The sequence below is a fragment of the Phascolarctos cinereus genome, unplaced genomic scaffold, assembly GCF_003287225.1.
Source record: "Phascolarctos cinereus isolate Bilbo 61053 unplaced genomic scaffold, phaCin_HiC Scaffold_5;HRSCAF=322, whole genome shotgun sequence".
NCBI lineage: Eukaryota > Metazoa > Chordata > Mammalia > Diprotodontia > Phascolarctidae > Phascolarctos > Phascolarctos cinereus.
The window spans coordinates 445,702,224-445,719,234 of NW_027555958.1; the positions used below are offsets into that span (position 1 = coordinate 445,702,224).

General features: G+C 46.9%; 1 protein-coding gene across 6 annotated transcripts in view; it reads left to right on the top strand.

The window, feature by feature from the left end:
* ST3GAL3 (ST3 beta-galactoside alpha-2,3-sialyltransferase 3) overlaps nucleotides 1-17,011 on the top strand; it is a 150,153-nt gene that overhangs the window by 10,040 nt on the left and 123,102 nt on the right. For all 6 annotated transcript variants that reach the window (XM_020975366.2, XM_020975365.2, XM_020975368.2 and 3 more), the window contains exon 2: nucleotides 5,976-6,108. In XM_020975366.2, the coding sequence (XP_020831025.1) occupies nucleotides 5,988-6,108 (121 nt within the window). In that variant the 5' untranslated portion in view covers nucleotides 5,976-5,987. The remainder of the gene's footprint in view (nucleotides 1-5,975; nucleotides 6,109-17,011) is intronic.

Below are 17,011 nucleotides of genomic sequence, written 5' to 3' on the forward strand. Positions count from 1 at the left end.
GAAGTAAACCACAGAGAGAGGATTTGCACCTAGGGCTTCTGACTCCAGGGTCACACAAACTTCCTGTCCAGCTGAGGGGAATGAGCCATTCCAGGGGAATGAGTGACAAGGCCAGTTTTGATGTCATACCAGGGCAGTCACTGCAGCCCTTACTCTGCCCCTACCATGCTCTGTAACCTTAGGCAAGTCACTTCCCATCTTGGGCCTCAGTTTCCTTCTCTGGAACAGGATAGGGCTGGCTCCAAGGTCCTGACCATTTCTCCAGTTCTGATTCCGTAAATGATACCTGTGGAGTTCAGAGGGTGGAAAAGTCCTTGTGGGCTCAGGTCTTCCCTGAAATGGAGGGCAGGGCCCCCAGGTCTAAGGGAGGTCCAGTGGTGAGGAGTAAGAGCCTGGAGGTGGGGCTGGAGCCAGATCATGGAGGGCCTTGAATGCCAGAATAGTCAAAACATCTCTCAATCATGTGGTGTGCTCCTCAGAAAGTCCTTTGAGGATAGTAGTGCAAAGGTTATCTTTAGTCTGCCACTGAGGAAACACGTCCACAGTTATATGGTTAGGGAGTGTCAGGACAAGAACGAGATCCCAGGCCTCTCTGTCCTCATATTTATGATATGTACAAGGCCTGTTTTGTTCAGGTCATAGTGGGGACACAGGTGTTTGAATGGAGTGACAGGATTAGGTGGCAGGGACAGAAGCGGGGGCAGGAAACAGGTGGGACACCAGAGCCGTGGCCAGGAGGAGTGGAGAGGGTGGCTCCAAGGGGCTGACCAGAGAGGAGCTGGTGAGGCTGAGTGTCTCAGTGGATGTGAGGTGGCGGGCTGCAAACATTAACGGTGCAGGTGCGGCGGGAGGAAAAACAGGGCTTGTGGCAGGATTTCTAAGGAGACGCCAGTGAGCTCGGATTTGGATCTGAGGAGCTTGAGTGCCAGCAGGGCATTGGAGGTAGACCTCGCCAGCTGGCCATCTGCCATTTCTGTCTTTATCCAAATCACTGATGAAAATATTCAACAGTCCGGGGCCCAACCTAGATCCCCTAGGCACTCCACTGGACACCTCTTACTGCATGAACAGTGAACTCTTAAGGATGAGTCCTGGGTCCTGATCCTGTGGGCAAGCTCAAATCTCCCTAGCTTTTCCACAATGCTGGTCAGGCAGCAATAGCAGATGAACATTTACTGACCACCTACTATGTGCCAGGCACTGTGCTAAACTCTGCAAAGACAGACAAAAACTTGGTCCCTGCCCTCAAGGAGCTCGCTTTCTAAAGGAGGGAGAAGCATGCAAAAACAACTTACAAACATGAATACAGGGTAAATGGGCAGATGGGGGGCAATGCTGGAGAAGGCCTTGGCAGCTAGGGATGGGGCTGACAAGGCTTCCTGCCTGCAGCAGGCTTTGGGCTGGAGCCAGAGTGGAGGGAGTGAGGGCAGTTCAGGTATGAGGGACAGTGGGAATAGGGGCAGGTAGGAGCCTCCCTCCTCTTTGATCTGGGTCTTGATTGGTGATTCTCGTGGCAGGGCCAGGGGCATCATGAGCATTGAGTGGGATCTTCAGCCCCGTCACAGTTACTGAGAGCCTGGCTTTAGTCTTCAGGGGCTCGCTCCTCTTGGCCTCGTCCCGCCACCCAGGTTTTCTGAGAATTTGGTCCACACGTGGGTAAAAGGATCCTCAGCTCTTATGGAGTCACACAGGCTTTGCTAACATCTCATAGATGACAAACTTTATTTGTGGTGGAAGACACAATTTCCTCTCCATGAATGGTCAGTCCTGGCCAGCTTTCTTTTCCAGGGCCTCCTCTACTGGGGCTGGCTCCTTAGAGGAGTGAGCCTCTCCCCCAGTTCTGCACAGCTCATACAGCTCACAGTACAGCTGAGTGTGGTTCTGCAAGCATTTATTGGGCATGTGCTACATTGAAGGAGATGTGGGAGGTGCTGTCTCTGGGTGCAGATCCTGCCCTCTGAGAGCCTGAATTCAACTGAGGGGCTATAACACTTACTCGGAGAACTCTTCCAAAGTCAAGACAAAGTCATTTGGAGATGGGAACCCTATTGGCCAGGGACTCCTGGGGGGTATTGGCAAAGGTGCTTGTGGAAGGTGACCGATGAGTTCAATCTTGAATGTAGATATGGATTCCAAAGAGTGTTAAGTGAGGAGGGAGAGTGTTCCAGGCATGGCGGCCAGCCTGTGCAAAGCCGCGGAGGTGGGAAATGAGATGTCATGTTCAGAGAACAAGTCTATGGACCAGTTCGACTGGACTGTAGAGAAAGTGATAGTGAGTGATGTGTCATCATTGCTGGATGGCTAGGCTGGAGCCAGATCATGAAGGATTTTAAAGGCTGCTATATCCCAGATGCAATGGGGAACCATTGAAGCCTCTTGAGCTGAGGGCTGACATGACCAAACTTGTGCTTTAGGAATATCACTTCAGTGGCTGAGTAGAGGATGAACTAGGGAGGGAAGAGCCTGGAGGCAGAGAGGCCAGTGAAGGGGGCCATTGCAATAGTCCAAGTGTGAGGTGAGGAGGCCCAGCCCCGGGGGGGGGGGGGCGTGGCAGTATCTGAGGAGAGAAGGGGCCATGTGCGGGGGATGTTATGAAGGCAGAAAAAACAGGACATGACAATGCTTGGAAAAGGAGGGGAGAGGGAATGAGTCCGAGGTTGTGAGCCTTTCAGCTTCATGGCGATGTCCTCGATGTCCCAATCCTCTGTGGAGAGGGAGCAGCTGGGGAGGGGCACAGGCGGCCCAAGGAGGGGGTAGAGGGAGGGCATCCGTGAGCAGCGGCCAGACCCGGGCTGGGCTGGGGGGTGGCGTGAGCCTGCCGACAGCCTGAGACATGAATGGAAGTGGCTGGGGTTTAGAAGGTGGGATGGCAAGAGCAGCAAATGAATGAATGAACAAAAGAAGGAAAAAGCCTTTATTAAGTATTCATTATGTGCCAAGTGCTGGGGACACACAGCAAGACAGCCCTTGTTCTCAAGGAGCTCATACTCTGGTTCTTAGGTTATCTCCGTCCACCGGGTGACAGTGCCAGAGGTTGGCAGGAAGTGGAGACAGGGCAGATGGCAAGGCCTGGTGGCCCTCCATTTCATCAGAAGACACCCATCTGAATCAAGCCAGATGATGGGTATGGGCAGGAGGCGCAGGGGAGGCTGCCCTCTGGTGGTGGCAGGGCCCCCCTGGGTGGGTGTGGAAGTGACTTGGGGGTGGGGAATGGGTAGCAGTGGTGAGGGATGATGATGGCCTGGAGAGGGTGGCAGGGTGGAGGGATGAGAGCTCAGGATGAGGAGAGGCTCAGAAGAAGGAAAGTGCTGGTGAGGTGGTCTGTCAGTGGTCAGTCAACAAGGATGTATTAAGTATCCGTGCCTTTTCTGCCCTGGTAGCTAAGTTCCTCAAAAAGGTCGTCTACAATGGGTGCTTTGCCTATCTCTCTTCTCACTGCCTTCTTAAGTCCTTACAATCTGGCTTCTGACCTCATCATTCCACTGAAGCTGCCCTCTCGTTACCAAGGATCTCCCAGCTACCAAATCCAGTGATCTTTTCTCTGTCCTCATTCTCCTTGACCTGTCTGATGCTCTTGACACTGTTGATCACTCTCTCCTCCTCTCTAGGTCTTGGCGACACCCCTCTCTCCTGGTTCTCCTCCCACCTCTCTGATGGCTCCTTCTCTGTCTCCTTGGCTGGATCCTCCAGATCACACCCTCTAACCACATGTATGCCTCAGGTTCTGTCCTGGGTCCTCTTCTCTTCTCTCTCTATCCTACTTCACCTGGTGTGGTTTAGGAGGACTAGCACCTCTGGTGTGAGGGCTGCCAATCTCTTTTTTTTCTAGGCAGTGGGGTTAAGTGACTTGCCCAGGGTCACACAGCTAGTAAGTATCAGATGTCTGAGGCTGGATTTGAACTCGGGTCCTCCTGACTCCAGGGCCAGTGCTCTATTCACTGTGCCACCTAGCTGCCCCCTGCCAATCCCTTTTCAGGGCAGATCATCCACCTTTGGTGTCCTCCTTCACCTGACTCTCATCTGTGGCTCCAAGAAGCTATTACATGGCAGCAGACACACCTCAGTAAACTGCCTTGGCAGATGGGCTAAATCAAGATAAGAGTAACTGATGGCGCTTAAGCCTGTCAGTGAGTTAGGGAGCATTTCTACTCCAAGTATGTGAAGACTTCCCCTGACCAAATGAGCAGATGAGAACAATTTGTTCCAACGGCCACGAAGGTGGCTGAAGCCTGTAGGCACATGGAGCATTTAGAGCTTGGTCAGACATTGCAAATACCAAGGTCAAACACTGCATCCTGGGCCATCGCCAGTTGTCCTGGTTTTTGTTCTGCCACCAGACTTCAGTGACACCCTCCTCCCCATCCCTACCTTGCCCAGCAGCCTCAGGCACTGCTGCTGGGGGCTTACATGTCTCTCCCAGAAGGAGCCTAGGAAATGTTGCCTAAGATGATAGATTCTTAGATGACAAGAGAAGTGCTCAGGGGCACAGGCAGTTTTTTTTTTTATCACTACTTCCTGTCATAGGCAAGGGATACCGGAGAGAACAGCAGATTTGGGAAGTGAATAGCTGGTGAAGGTGAGGGCTGAGGATGGAATTTGTTCTTCTGTATCTGGGCTAAAACATAGGAATGATGAGGCTGGAGTGTTCCTGACAGGTGCCAGCAAGAGGCAGACAGGCCCAGGAACCCGGGAAGTGACAGCACCCCCAGACCACCTGTCCTGCTTCTGGCCCAATCCTCATCACCCTCACCAGGGAAGCATCTCCTGTGAAAAAGGGGCTAACCATTGCCACCAACTGCACCCACAGTGCAGGTGGGCAGTCTACCTGAAGCAGCAGAGCACCCTGAGAGAGACAGGAGACAGCGTGTGCAGCCAAGTCAAATCACCAGCACCACCTTGAACACATCTCTCCTTAGACCCTGAGGGAGAGAACCCAGGACCCTGAGCCCAAAAGAGGAAATCCAGGAAACTTAGGACAGAGAAGGAGAGATATCTGGGAATAAGCTGACGCCCTCTAGGTTGTGGAAGAGCACTTTTAAAAAAGTTCAAGGAAGGATAGGTTAGATCCCACAGCCTGAATTTCTAGAGGAAGCCAGCCCAGGAGGAATGGGAGCTGCTCAGGAATGAAATTCTGAAGGCACAAAGGGAAACAATTTCAGTGGGAAGGAAGAATGGGAATTGTCTGGAGACCAATACAGATGCACAGGGAACTCCTCAGGCCACAGAGATTTTTTTTTTTTTGGCTAGACAATGGGGTTGTGACTTGCCCAGGGTCACACAGCTAGTAAGTGTCAGATGTCTGAGGCGGGATTTGAACTCAGGTCTTCCTGACTGCAGGGTCAGTGCTCTATCCCCTGTGCCTCCTAGCTGCCCAGCCACAGAGATTTTTAAAAGAAATATATAGATCATAGAAGCCAGGACTGGTAACAGAGGATAAATACAGAGTGGTAACTTGTAAGAACAATGTCACGACAGGCTAGAGAGCATTGGGAATCTAGCAAGAGGTGCTAGGTGGTGCAGCAGATAGAATGCTAGATTTGGAGTCAGGAAGTCCTGGCTTTAAAATCCTGCCTTAGACACTAGCTATGTGACCGTGGGCAAGTCATTCCGGAGGGAAGCTCACAGCTTCTCTTGTGCACGGCCCTCCTCTCCACTCACACAGCCGCCTCCCTTGAGGGCAGTGCTTGTAGTTGACGGTAACTGCTGATGTTTTTGATGATGCAAATGCCCTTCTTCTTAACAGCCTGGGAGGATGGTTGTCTGAAAGTTATTATGATTGATTGATTGATTGACTTTCTCAGGAAGAAGGAGGCAGCCCATGCAGGGGAAGGGACACGGGAGGCACTGCTCTGACCATCGTACCAGGCTTGGCCCCAGCTCCTGGCTAGAGCACACTGCCCTGCGTGTCTGGGGAGAGCAGGCTGGTGAGACTTGGTGCCCACCTCTCAAGACCCCATCTGTCTGCTTTCTCGTAGGTCATGTAGCCAATGAAGATGGGCCTGGTGGTGCTCGTCCGGAACCTGCTGCTCACCCTCTGCCTTTGCCTGGTGCTGGGCTTCATGTACTACGCCGCCTGGAAGCTGCACCTCCTCCGATGGGAAGACCCCAGTAAGTACCAGCAGAGGGGCCCTGCTGAGCCCCAGGATGGCCACTGGCTCGCCGCTGCCCTGGAGGCTCATCCTTAGGAAGCTTTGCTCTTTGTCAGGGGCTCCCACTGCTTGGGGCCTGTTCTTGGCTCTCAGCCTGGAGAGAGCATGTGAGGCTTTTGTTGGTGGTGCTGATGGAGGCCTCCTCTGGAGCCTTCTCAGGTTACTGGGAGGACTGAGAATTGGGATGGGCCCCATAGGCCCCAACCCCCACCTTACAGAGGAAGAAAGTAAGGCCCAGAGAGTCAGTAATTTGCCTAAGCTAAGAGACTTTCCCAAGGGGCTAAGGTCATAGGTGTAGAGCTAGAAGGAGCCCCTGAGGTTGTGACATCCAGACCCTCCCCACTTTACAGAAGAAACCGAAGCCCAGAGAAAGAAATGACTTACCCAAGGTCACAGAATTGTAGGATCACAGAGGTAGAGCTGGGAGGGATCTTGGAGGCCTTTGTTGTATAAATGGGGAAACTGAGGCTGAGGGAAGCCCAACAACTGACTCCAAGGGCTAGAGGCAGGATTGGCACTGGTCCTGTGATCCCAGAGCCGTCAGGCTTTTTGGTGCCCCTCCCCCCTTTCCCCTCCCTCCCTCCTCTCCCTTCCACTTCCCTGGCCTGGTGGTAGCTCAGGCCCAGAGGCCCCTCCTGAACCGTGGCCCATCATCGTGGAGACTTGAGGCCCTCCTTTCCCCCTGAGTGTCAGGAGCTTTCTCCTCACTTGGATGTTTTCTTCTCTTTCTTAGCTGTATTTGACACCTGTCAGGAGAGGGAGGAAGTCTGTGCACTGGGCCCAGGGGGCAGAGGGACCATAGGAGGGTTAGGGAAGTGGGTGACCTGTGAACCCGCTTTGCTCTCCAGAATGGATGATGGAGGATCATTCAATCAGAGTCAGGGACTGGACCAATAGCATGTAATTTATCTAGAATAAGTGTCACCGTCAAGTCCTAATCCTGTCCCCTTTTTCCATTTCTTTATTCCCCTTCTGTCCCCTTCGTGTCCCATTTTCCCTAGGAGTCTGCTATGTCCTTGGCGTCCTGTCCCCATCACTGCCCCTCCTGCCACCCTCTGGGCCACCTGGGCTGCCATCTGTGAAGTGCTTCAAAGTGGCGTCCCCTGTGTGGCACCCATGGGCGGGGCTGCTCAGTTTTGTGGGATGGACCAGGCTGCAGAGGCCGGCTGTGTGGGGCCAGGGGAGAGGGCCTGGGTGGGGTAAGGAGACGGGCAACGCCCGCTGGTGATTCTGTTGTGTGCTTGAGGGAGACGTGGTGAGGTGATGGTGCTACCTGAACTGTCTGGCCCCGGGCCCGTGGGAGCCACGGTGGGGTATCCTGGCACTGGCCCTCCCAGAGTGCCTTGCTCCTTTTCCAAGGATCCCTTCGTTCTTGGTGTTTCGGAAGGGCCTGATTTACTATCCTCGTTTGGATGGCTCTGATGCTTCCTCAGCCGCTCTGAGCTTTGTTCACCCTGACCCCTGATTGCCGGGGTCTGTGGGGCTTCCAGCTTGGAGCTCTGCGCAGGCCCATTTGGGGCTGGGGGCGGGGTGCTTGGGGAGCACAGGGAGCCTTTGTATGTGAGCTTTGCAGCTGGAGGCCAGCCTTTGTCCGTGGAGAACGCTGGCCCGGGGCGCTGACTTGAGGACACCCGGCTGTGTCTGGGGCCCCAGACACAGAGCAGCTGAACTTGGCCCCTTTCTTTGCAAGAGAAGGAAGCAGCAAATGTCTCAGGCATGGTCCTTTTGAATGAAAAACAGAGAGGGAACAGAGAAGTACTTTAATAAAAGGTGCCGCAGGCCCTAAAAGCTCAGCTGCCATCCCAGAGTGTCCAGTGATGGAGCTGCGGGTGCCAGCCTTACAGGGCTGTACATGTTCTGGCCCTTCACCTTCCTGCTCCTGATCTTTGTTCTGACCATTTAAAAGGGGGAAGGAGGGAGAAGGGGCAGGCAGGGGACAAAACTGGGAGTGGAGGCCAGAGCAATTTGAGGGTGCTCTGGTGACCCTTGCCCCTTCGTGAATTACCGATTGTCTTATGGAAAGTAATCTAGCAGATTAACAGTGTTAATCAAGTGGTCACAGCTTTGCCCTCACTCTAATTCTCAAACCTAGAGGAGCTACTCTGTTAACGGGTGAATAGAACAGGGGAGCTGGGAAAAATGATTGTGTGGGCTGTGGTCTGGGTGACCAGGGGCCTGTGAACTTCAGGCTGAGGGGTCAGACGTGGTGGACCAGCAGTTTATAAAGTACCTACTATGTGCCAGGCACTGTGCTAAGCACTTTTTTTTTTACAAATAGTATCTCCTTTGATCCTCACAACAGCCCTGGAATGTAGTTGTTATTATTATTATCCCCCTTTTACAGTTGAGGAAACTGAGGCAAACAGGTGAAGTGACTTGCTCAGAGTCACACAGCTAGTGAGGATCTGAGGCTAGATTTGAATGAGGGTCTTCCTGACTCTAGCCCTAGAGCTCTGGTCACAGTATAGCCCACTGGGAACATGGTGACTTATTCACCACATGCCTGGCCGTGGCATGTTCTCAGGGCAGTCGTCCCCCAGTTCACCTAGCAGAGACCAAGCCACCATTAGGCTTCTCTGAGCAGCCTCTGGCTGGGAGCCAAGGAGCAGCAGGTCAGCTGATCCCAAGCATGAGTGAGAAGCTAGGGCCACTCACATGTCTTTGGTGTCTATGAATGGATTCTTTTCTTCTGTAGGTTGGAAGCCTCTGTCCACGATCCCATGACCTGTCAGGGGCCTAGGCCAAAAGCCCTTTAATGAGGAGATCCCATGTTGGGAGGAAGTTTTCCTGACACCAGCCTCAATCAACCTTCCTGCAACTCCTCTTCCCCATGAGCCAAGCAGAACAAGGCTGTCCCCTCCTCCATATGACAGCTCTGACACTACATTTATTAAGCACCTACTATGTGTTAGGTGCTGGTGATACAAAGACAAAGTGAAATCATCAAGGATCTGATGCTCCAACGGGGAGATGGTATGGCTAGGGAAAAATAAACAGAAGAGAGTTCAGAGCCAGGATCTGGAACACTCTTGACAGCTCAGAATGTTGGGCAAAAGGAAAGAAAGAGGAAATTGAACAGAAACACATTTTGACCCCCAAAGGGTGAGGGAACCAATGAGAGGGGATTCTAGTGTGGACCTGGTTCTCCTACTAAGGGGAGTTATTTGCTGAGGTTGGAAAGATGGGAACCCTGTGGGGAAGTGATTCTTTTCTCCTAGATCCGGGTGCAGTCTGGCGTGCCCTGAGACTTGAGTAAAAATGCTCCCCAGGGGTTCACATGGCCTCTCGGGTCCCCTCTAACTCAGATTCAATGCATTGGATTCCTGTCTGATGCTCCTCTCCAGGCTCTTTTGCTGGATGTCCAGAACAGAGCACAAAAGCTTCTTCCTAAGTGTCGCCTGACGTCCCCCTTCTAGGTGGGAGCCCCTCCATCCTTCTAGTCACCCAAGCTCCCAATCTTGGGGTCCTCCTCCACATTTCTCCATTTCTAGCAGAGGCCGGCCATGAGTCTCTGTTTCATAACCTGTGTCATCTTCACCCCTTCCCTTCCCTCAGCCCTCGCTTACAGTTGGTTACCAAGTCTGGCTCAGTCTCCCTCCATCAGGTATCTGGGAGCTGTTTCCACTCCACTTCCCTCATGGCCACCCTCCCATGCCCTTTTCCCTGTGCTTCTGACTTCGCCTCTTAACTGGCCTCTTTTCTCTCTAATTCACCCTTGGCAAGATCACCTTTCTGAAGCTCGGGTCTGACTGTGTCACTCTGCTCAGGAAGCTTCGGGGCTCTTACCTGTGGGCTCAGTCTGGCTCTGTCCTACCTTTCTAGGTAGCCTCATCACACGTTAGTCTCCTTTAGGGACAGACTCTACAATCCAGACAAACTGGCCTTCTTTCTGTTCCTCACAAACAGTATTCTGTCTCTTACCTTTCCTCCTTCATATAGATCTCCTCCGCCCTTCCCACCCCAGTCCCTTCCTCATAGAATTCTCCTAATGACAGCTCCTGCTTTCCAGGGTTGTTGTGAGGATCAAAAGAGATAACTGTAAAGTGCTTATTAGTACAATGCCTGGTACACAGTAGGTGCTTAATCAATGCTTGTTCCCTCCCCTCAAGTATTTTGTTTATTTTGTAACAAATTTTCTGTGTATGTGTTGTTTCCCTCCAGGAGAGAGACAAAATTAAGCATTTCCTGGGTGCTGGGCACTGGGCTGAGCATGGGGGATACAAATACAGTTATCTCTTCCACTTCATAACTTTCCCATTGCAGTTTTGATATATCACGGGTCGCATTAAAAATTAAACAGGAATTTTTGGGGAGTTTTGCAGAAGCTGCAGAGGACACACAAAGACCAGCAGACACCAGAAAATGGTTAGAAACTCAGAAATGCATAAAATATATGTATAGCATTGCAGAATATCAACATATTTTATCTTTTGACACCATACTAATTCATACTTCTTCTCTGGTACAAAGGGAGGGCCAAATTTTACTGGATTTTCCAGATCTCGGGATGCTGTGTCTTCCCCCTGCCCCATGTGGAAGCAAGAAGAAAGGCAAACCCTGCCCTCAAGGAGCTTACATTCTGATGAGAGAAGACACCATTACATAAAGGGCCCTGAAAAGGAAAGGCTGCCCTTTTGGGTAGAAGGCTACTGGTGAGGAAGTAGAGAAGTCTGGAGAGTGACCAGTGGAGCTGGGAGTGAAGCAAGTGTGGCCTTGGGCCCCTCCTGAAATGGTGATCTGGGTTAGGGACTGCCCGATCAAGAGAGAGTGGGCCCCAGGGCAGAGGCAACTCCAGGGTGAGAAGGCTGTGGACACAGCCTGGGCGCCCCTGGGAAAAGGTCAAGTTAAGTAAGTGAACGAGCACTTAACAAAGGCCTTCCATGTGCCAGGCACTGTGCTAAATGCCTGGAATTACAGAGACAGGCAAAAACAATTCCTTTTCTCCAGGGTTTACCATCCTATGGCATTTGAGCTAGGGATCACCAATCTGCAGAGAGAATAGAATGGAGACTCCTTGGGAGCAAGGCCTTTTTGCTTTTTGAATCCTCAGCTCCCAGCCTAATCTAGCATCCTGGATTACAGTAGGCACTTAATAAATGCTCACTGAATAAATGAGTGGATTGGATTGGGTGTTGTATTTACAATATTTGAAATGGGCCTAGGAAAAGTAAATAGACCTGCTTCAAATCTTTCTAACAAATGTTTTATTAGAAGCCTACCATTGAGTGAGCACCAGTGCAGACAACTAAGTTACTTAAGTAATGCTGGTGACTTAACTCCATGAAGGATCATAGCCCTATTTCAGGCTCCCTCTCAGGCCTTGTTGGAATTTTGTCTATTCCTTCCATTTCCTCTTCTTCTGGTGATCACAGTCGGGGTGTGTTCCTTTTTTCTGGTTCTGTCTTTTCCCCTCATTGTTGTAAAGGGTTTTTTTTCCAGATTTATTTATTGTGTCAAAGGATATGAACATGTATTTTCAAGAAGTAATGTATTGTTAATAATCACTTGAAGCAATGTTTAACTTCACTAATCAAAGAAATATAAAGTGACACTCCCCCTCCCCCACCCCCTTACATATCAAAGTGGTCAAACTATTCAAAGGAATGAAGTTGGGTGCTGGCAGGATTGTGGAGAAGCAGGCTCACTCCATCATGGCTGGTAGACCTCTCTGGAGAGCAGCCAGGTAGTACAGAACACAGGTAGCAAAAATAATCCTATCCTTTCACCTGGAATTCCATGGTTGGGATCACTCCTTGAAAGTCGCACCTGAAACCAGGGAGCCCTATTCAGTGTTTCTGAAGCTGTATTACACAACCTGGAAGTCCAACAGTAGGGGAATAGTGGAGGAAACAATGCTCTTATCCGTGGAATTGAATGCTATAATACAATTAAGGGCCGCAGGGGCATAAACTTGTTTTTAATGTAAGAGCTTCTAGTGTGAGGAAGTTGCAGCACTCTGCCCTTAGCAGAAATTTAATAGCTTTGCTGAATTGAATTGTGTGTGATCAGCTCATTTCTTTTTTAAATAATGATTTAATGTTTTATTTTCCCCTCCAATTACATGTAAAAACTGTTTTTAACATTCGTTTTTTAAAAATTTTGAGTTCCAGATTCTTTCCCTCCCTGTCACCCCTCCTACCACATTGAGAAGGCAAGCAGTTTGATATAGTTATACACGTGCAGTCATGCAAGACGTGTTTCCACGTTAATCAGACTGTGAAAGAAAACACAGACCCAAAAAACAGAAACAAAACCGAACCAAAACCAAGAAAAAGAAAGTAAAGAAAAAGCCTGCTTCAGTCTGCATGCAGACTCCAGCAGTTCTTTCTCTGGAGGTGGAGAGCATTTTTCATCCTAAGTCCTTTGGAATTGTCATGCGTTATTGGATTGCTGAGAAGAGCTAACTCTTTTCCAGTTGATCATTGTACGATATCACTGCTACTGTGTATAGTCTTCTCCAAGTCTGTTCATTTCACTTTGTATCAGTTCATATAAGTCTTTCCAGGTGTTTTTTTTTTTTGTTGTTGTTGAGGCAGTTGAGGTTAAGTGACTTGCCCAGGGTCGCACAGCTAGTAAGTGTCAAGTGTCTGGTCTGACAGCGGATTTGAACTCAGGTCTTCCTGACTCCGTGCTCTAACCACTGTACCACCTAGCTGCCCCAAGATTTTTTTTAGAGCAACCTGCCTGTCATTTATTATAACACAGTAGTATTCCATCACAGTCATATGCAACAATGTGTCAGCCATTCCCCAATTGATGGAAGTCTCCTAAGTTTCCAATTCTTTGGCACCATTAAAAGAGCTGCTATAAATATTTTTGTACATATAGATCCTTTTCCTTTTTGTTTTTTATCTCTTTTTGGATGCAGACCTAGTAGTGGTATTGCTAGGTCAAAGGGTATGCATGGTTTTATAGTCTTTTGGGTATTGTTCCAAATTGCCCTAAAGAATGGTCGAATCAGTATACAACTTCACCAACAGTACATTAATGTCTCAATTTTTCTACATCCTCTCCAACATTTCTTTTTTTTTTTTTTATCATATTAGCCGATTTGATAAGTATGGAGTGGCAGCTCAGAATTGTTTTAATTTGCATTTCTTTAATCACTAGTAATTTAGAGCGTTTTTTTTTAAGGCAGTTGGGGTTAAATGACTTGCCCAGGGTCACACAGCTAAGTGTCAAGTGTTTGGTCTGAGGCTGGATTTGAAGTCAGGTCCTTCAGACTTCAGGGCCGGTGCTCTATCCATTGCGCCACCTAGCTGCCCCTAGAGCATTTTTTAAAACATGATTATAGATGGCTATGATTACTTTGTCTGAAAACTGTTTGACCATTTATCAATTGGGGAATGGCTCTTGTTTTTATAAATTTATAAATTTGACTCAGTTCTCTATATACTGAAAAATGAGGTCTTTATCAAAAAAAACTTGCCATAAAATTTTTTTCACAGTTATGGTTATTAACTGTATCTTTCCCTACATCCTATTCCCCCCCACACTTTATCCTACTTTCTCTCTCCTTTCACCCTGTCCATCCTCAGAAGTGTTTTGCTTCTGTATTTTGCCTATCCCAATTTGTCCTCCCTCTTATCACCTCCTCCCCTTCTCTTATCCTGTTCTCCTGTTTTCTGGTAGGGTAAGATAGAAATCTATCTTATTCTCTTATTCTCTCTTTGAGCCAATTCTGACGGGACTAAGGTTTACTCACTCCCCCCCCCCCACCTCTCCCATCTTCTTCTCTACCATAAAAGCACTTTTTTTGCTTTTTTTTGTGTGAGATAATTCACTCTTTTTTGTTTTTGTTTTTGTTTTTTTGGTTGGGCAATGGGGTTAAGTGACTTGCCCAACGTCACACAACTAGTAAGTGTTATATGTCTGAGGCTGGACTTGAACTCAGGTCCTCCTGAATCCAGGGCTGGTGCTCTATCCACTGTGCCACCTAGCTGCCCCGAGATAATTTACTCTTGAGGCCACAGGGTCCCCACCCCTGCCCTAACCTATAGTAATTGAGGGCATTTTCTCATATGACTATAGATAGCTTTGATCTCTTCTTAAAACTGCCTGTTCATATTCTTTAACCAATTATCAGTTGAGAAATGACTTGACTTCTTATAAATTTGACTGAGTTATCTATATATGTGAGAAATGAGGATTTTATCAGACAAACTTGCTGTAACTCCCCCCTCCCCCCATCTTACAGCTTTTCTTTTTAATTTTGTCAGGATTGTTTTATTTGTACAAACTTTTAAAAATTTAATGTAATCACAATTGTGGGCGCTAGGTGGCGCCGTGGATACAGTGCTTGCTGGGGAGTCGGGAAGACTTACCTTTGAGTTTAAATCTGAACTCAGACACTTGCTAGCTGTGTGACACTGGACAAGTCACTTAATCCTTGCTGCCCCCTTTTCTCTTACGTAAAATGAGCTGGAGAAGGAAATGGCAAATCACTCTAGGATCTCTGCCAAGAAAACCCTAAGTGGAGTCGGGAAGAGTCGGACACGACTGAAATGACTGATCAGTGACAATCAAAATCATCCATTTGATTTGCAACAATCCTGTCTCTCTTGTTGGGGCATAAATTCTTCCCTGAGCCATACATCTGACAGGTGGCATATTCCAGACTTCCCTAATTTGCTTATGATATCATCCTTTATATCTAAGTCATGTACCCATTTTGACTTCATCTTGATATATGGTGTGAGATTTTGGTCTATACCTAGTTTCTGCCAAACTGCTTTTGAGGTTTTCTGGCAATTTTTGTCAAATAGTGAGTCATTGTACCAAAAGCTTGGAACTTTAGGTTTATCAAACACTAGATTACTGTGGTTGTGTACCTACAACACAATGTATTGTGTACCTCATCTATTCCATTGATCCACCACTCTATTTTTTACCCAGTACCAGATTACTTTGATGATTACCACTTCGTAACGCAGTTTGAGATCAGATACAGCTACTCTATCATTCTTAACATTCTTTTCATTGATTCCCTTGATATTTTTTATCTTTTTTCCTCCTAGATGAATTTTCTTATTATTTTTCTAGCCCTATAAAGTTTTTGATAGTTCGATTGGTGTGGCACTGAATGAGTACATTAATTTAGACAGAGTTGTCATTTTTATTGTCTTGGCTTAGCCTACCTACAAACAATTAATATTTCTCCAGTTGTTTTTATTCATGTGAAGAGTTTTTTGTTAATGTATTTATATAGTTCCTGGGTTTGTCTTGGCAGTTACACTCCCAAGTATTTTATATTGTCTACAATTATTTTAAGTGGAATTTCTCTATCTCTTCCTGCCGGACTTTGTTGACAATATATAGAGATGCTGATGATTTATGTGGGTTTATTTTGTATTCTACAACTTTGCTAAAGTTTATTGTTTCAGCTAGCTTTTTAGTTGATTCCCTAAGTATACCATCATATCATATGCATAGAGTGATGGTTTTGTTTCCTAATTGCCTATTCTAATTCCTTCAATTTCTTTTTCTTCTCTTATTGCTATGGCTAACATTTCTAGTACAATATTGAATACCTCTGAATTTATTGGGAAGGCCTCCAGTTATCCTCATATATCCTCAGTATATCCTCATTATCCTCAGATAATGCTTACTGATGGTTTTAGATAGATACTAATCATTTTAAGGAAAGCTCCAATCATTCCTGTGTTTTCTAGTGTTATTAATAGGAATGAGTGTTGCACTTTGTCAGAAGCTTTTTCTGTATCTATTGAGGTGATCATACAATTTTTGTTGTTTTTATTATTGATATGTCCAGTTATGCTGATAGTTTTCCTAATATTGAACCAGCCTTGCATTCCTGATATGAATCCCACTTGGCCATGGTGTATTGCTGTCATCTCCTTGTTAGTGTTTTATTTAAAATTTTTGCATCAGTATTCAATAGGGAAATTGATCTATAGTTTTCTTTCTTTCTTTCTTTCTTTCTTTCTTTCTTTCTTTCTTTCTTTCTTTCTTTCTTTCTTTCTTTCTTTCTTTCTTTCTTTCTTTCTTTCTTTCTTTCTTTCTTTCTTTCTTTCTTTCTTTCTTTCTTTCTTTTTTGACTAGGCAATGGGGTTAATGACTTGGCCACGGTCACACAGCTAGTAAGTGTTATATGTCTGAGGCTGGGTGTGAACTCAGGTCCTACTGAATCCAGGGCCGGTACTTTCCACTGCACCACCTAGCTGTCCCCTCTTTCTCTGTTTTTGCTCTTCCTGCTTTAGGTATCAAAACCACATTTATGTTGTAAAAGGAATTTGGTAAGACCTCTTTTTTGGCCTGTTTTCCCAAATAGCTTACATAGTATTGGAATTACTTGTTTTTTAAATGTTTGGGAGAATTCACTGGTCCTGGAGACTTTTTCTTAGGAAGCTCATTTATGGCTCATTCAATTTCTTTTTCTAAGATAGGGTTATTTAAATATTCTATTTCCTCTTCTGGTAATCTGGTCAATTTATGTTTTTGTAAATATTCATCCATTTTACCTCAGATTTATTGGCATATAATTGGGCAAACTAGGTCCTAATAATTTGCTTTAATTTCATCTTCATTGATGGTACATTTGCCCTTTTAATTTTTGATACAGGTAATTCAGTTTTCTTCTTTTTTAAAATAAAATTAACCGATTGTTATCTATTTTATTGTTTTGTTTATGAGCTCCTAGTTTTATTTATTAATTCAATGGCTTTTTTATTTTCAGTTTTGTTAATCTCTCCTTTGATTTTCAAGATCTCCAATTTGTTTTTTAATTGGGGATTTTTAATTTGTTCTTTTTCTAGTTGTTTTTTGAACTGCATGCCCAATTCATTGATCTACTCTTTCTCTATTTTATTGATGGAAATGTTTAGAGATATAAATTTTCCTTT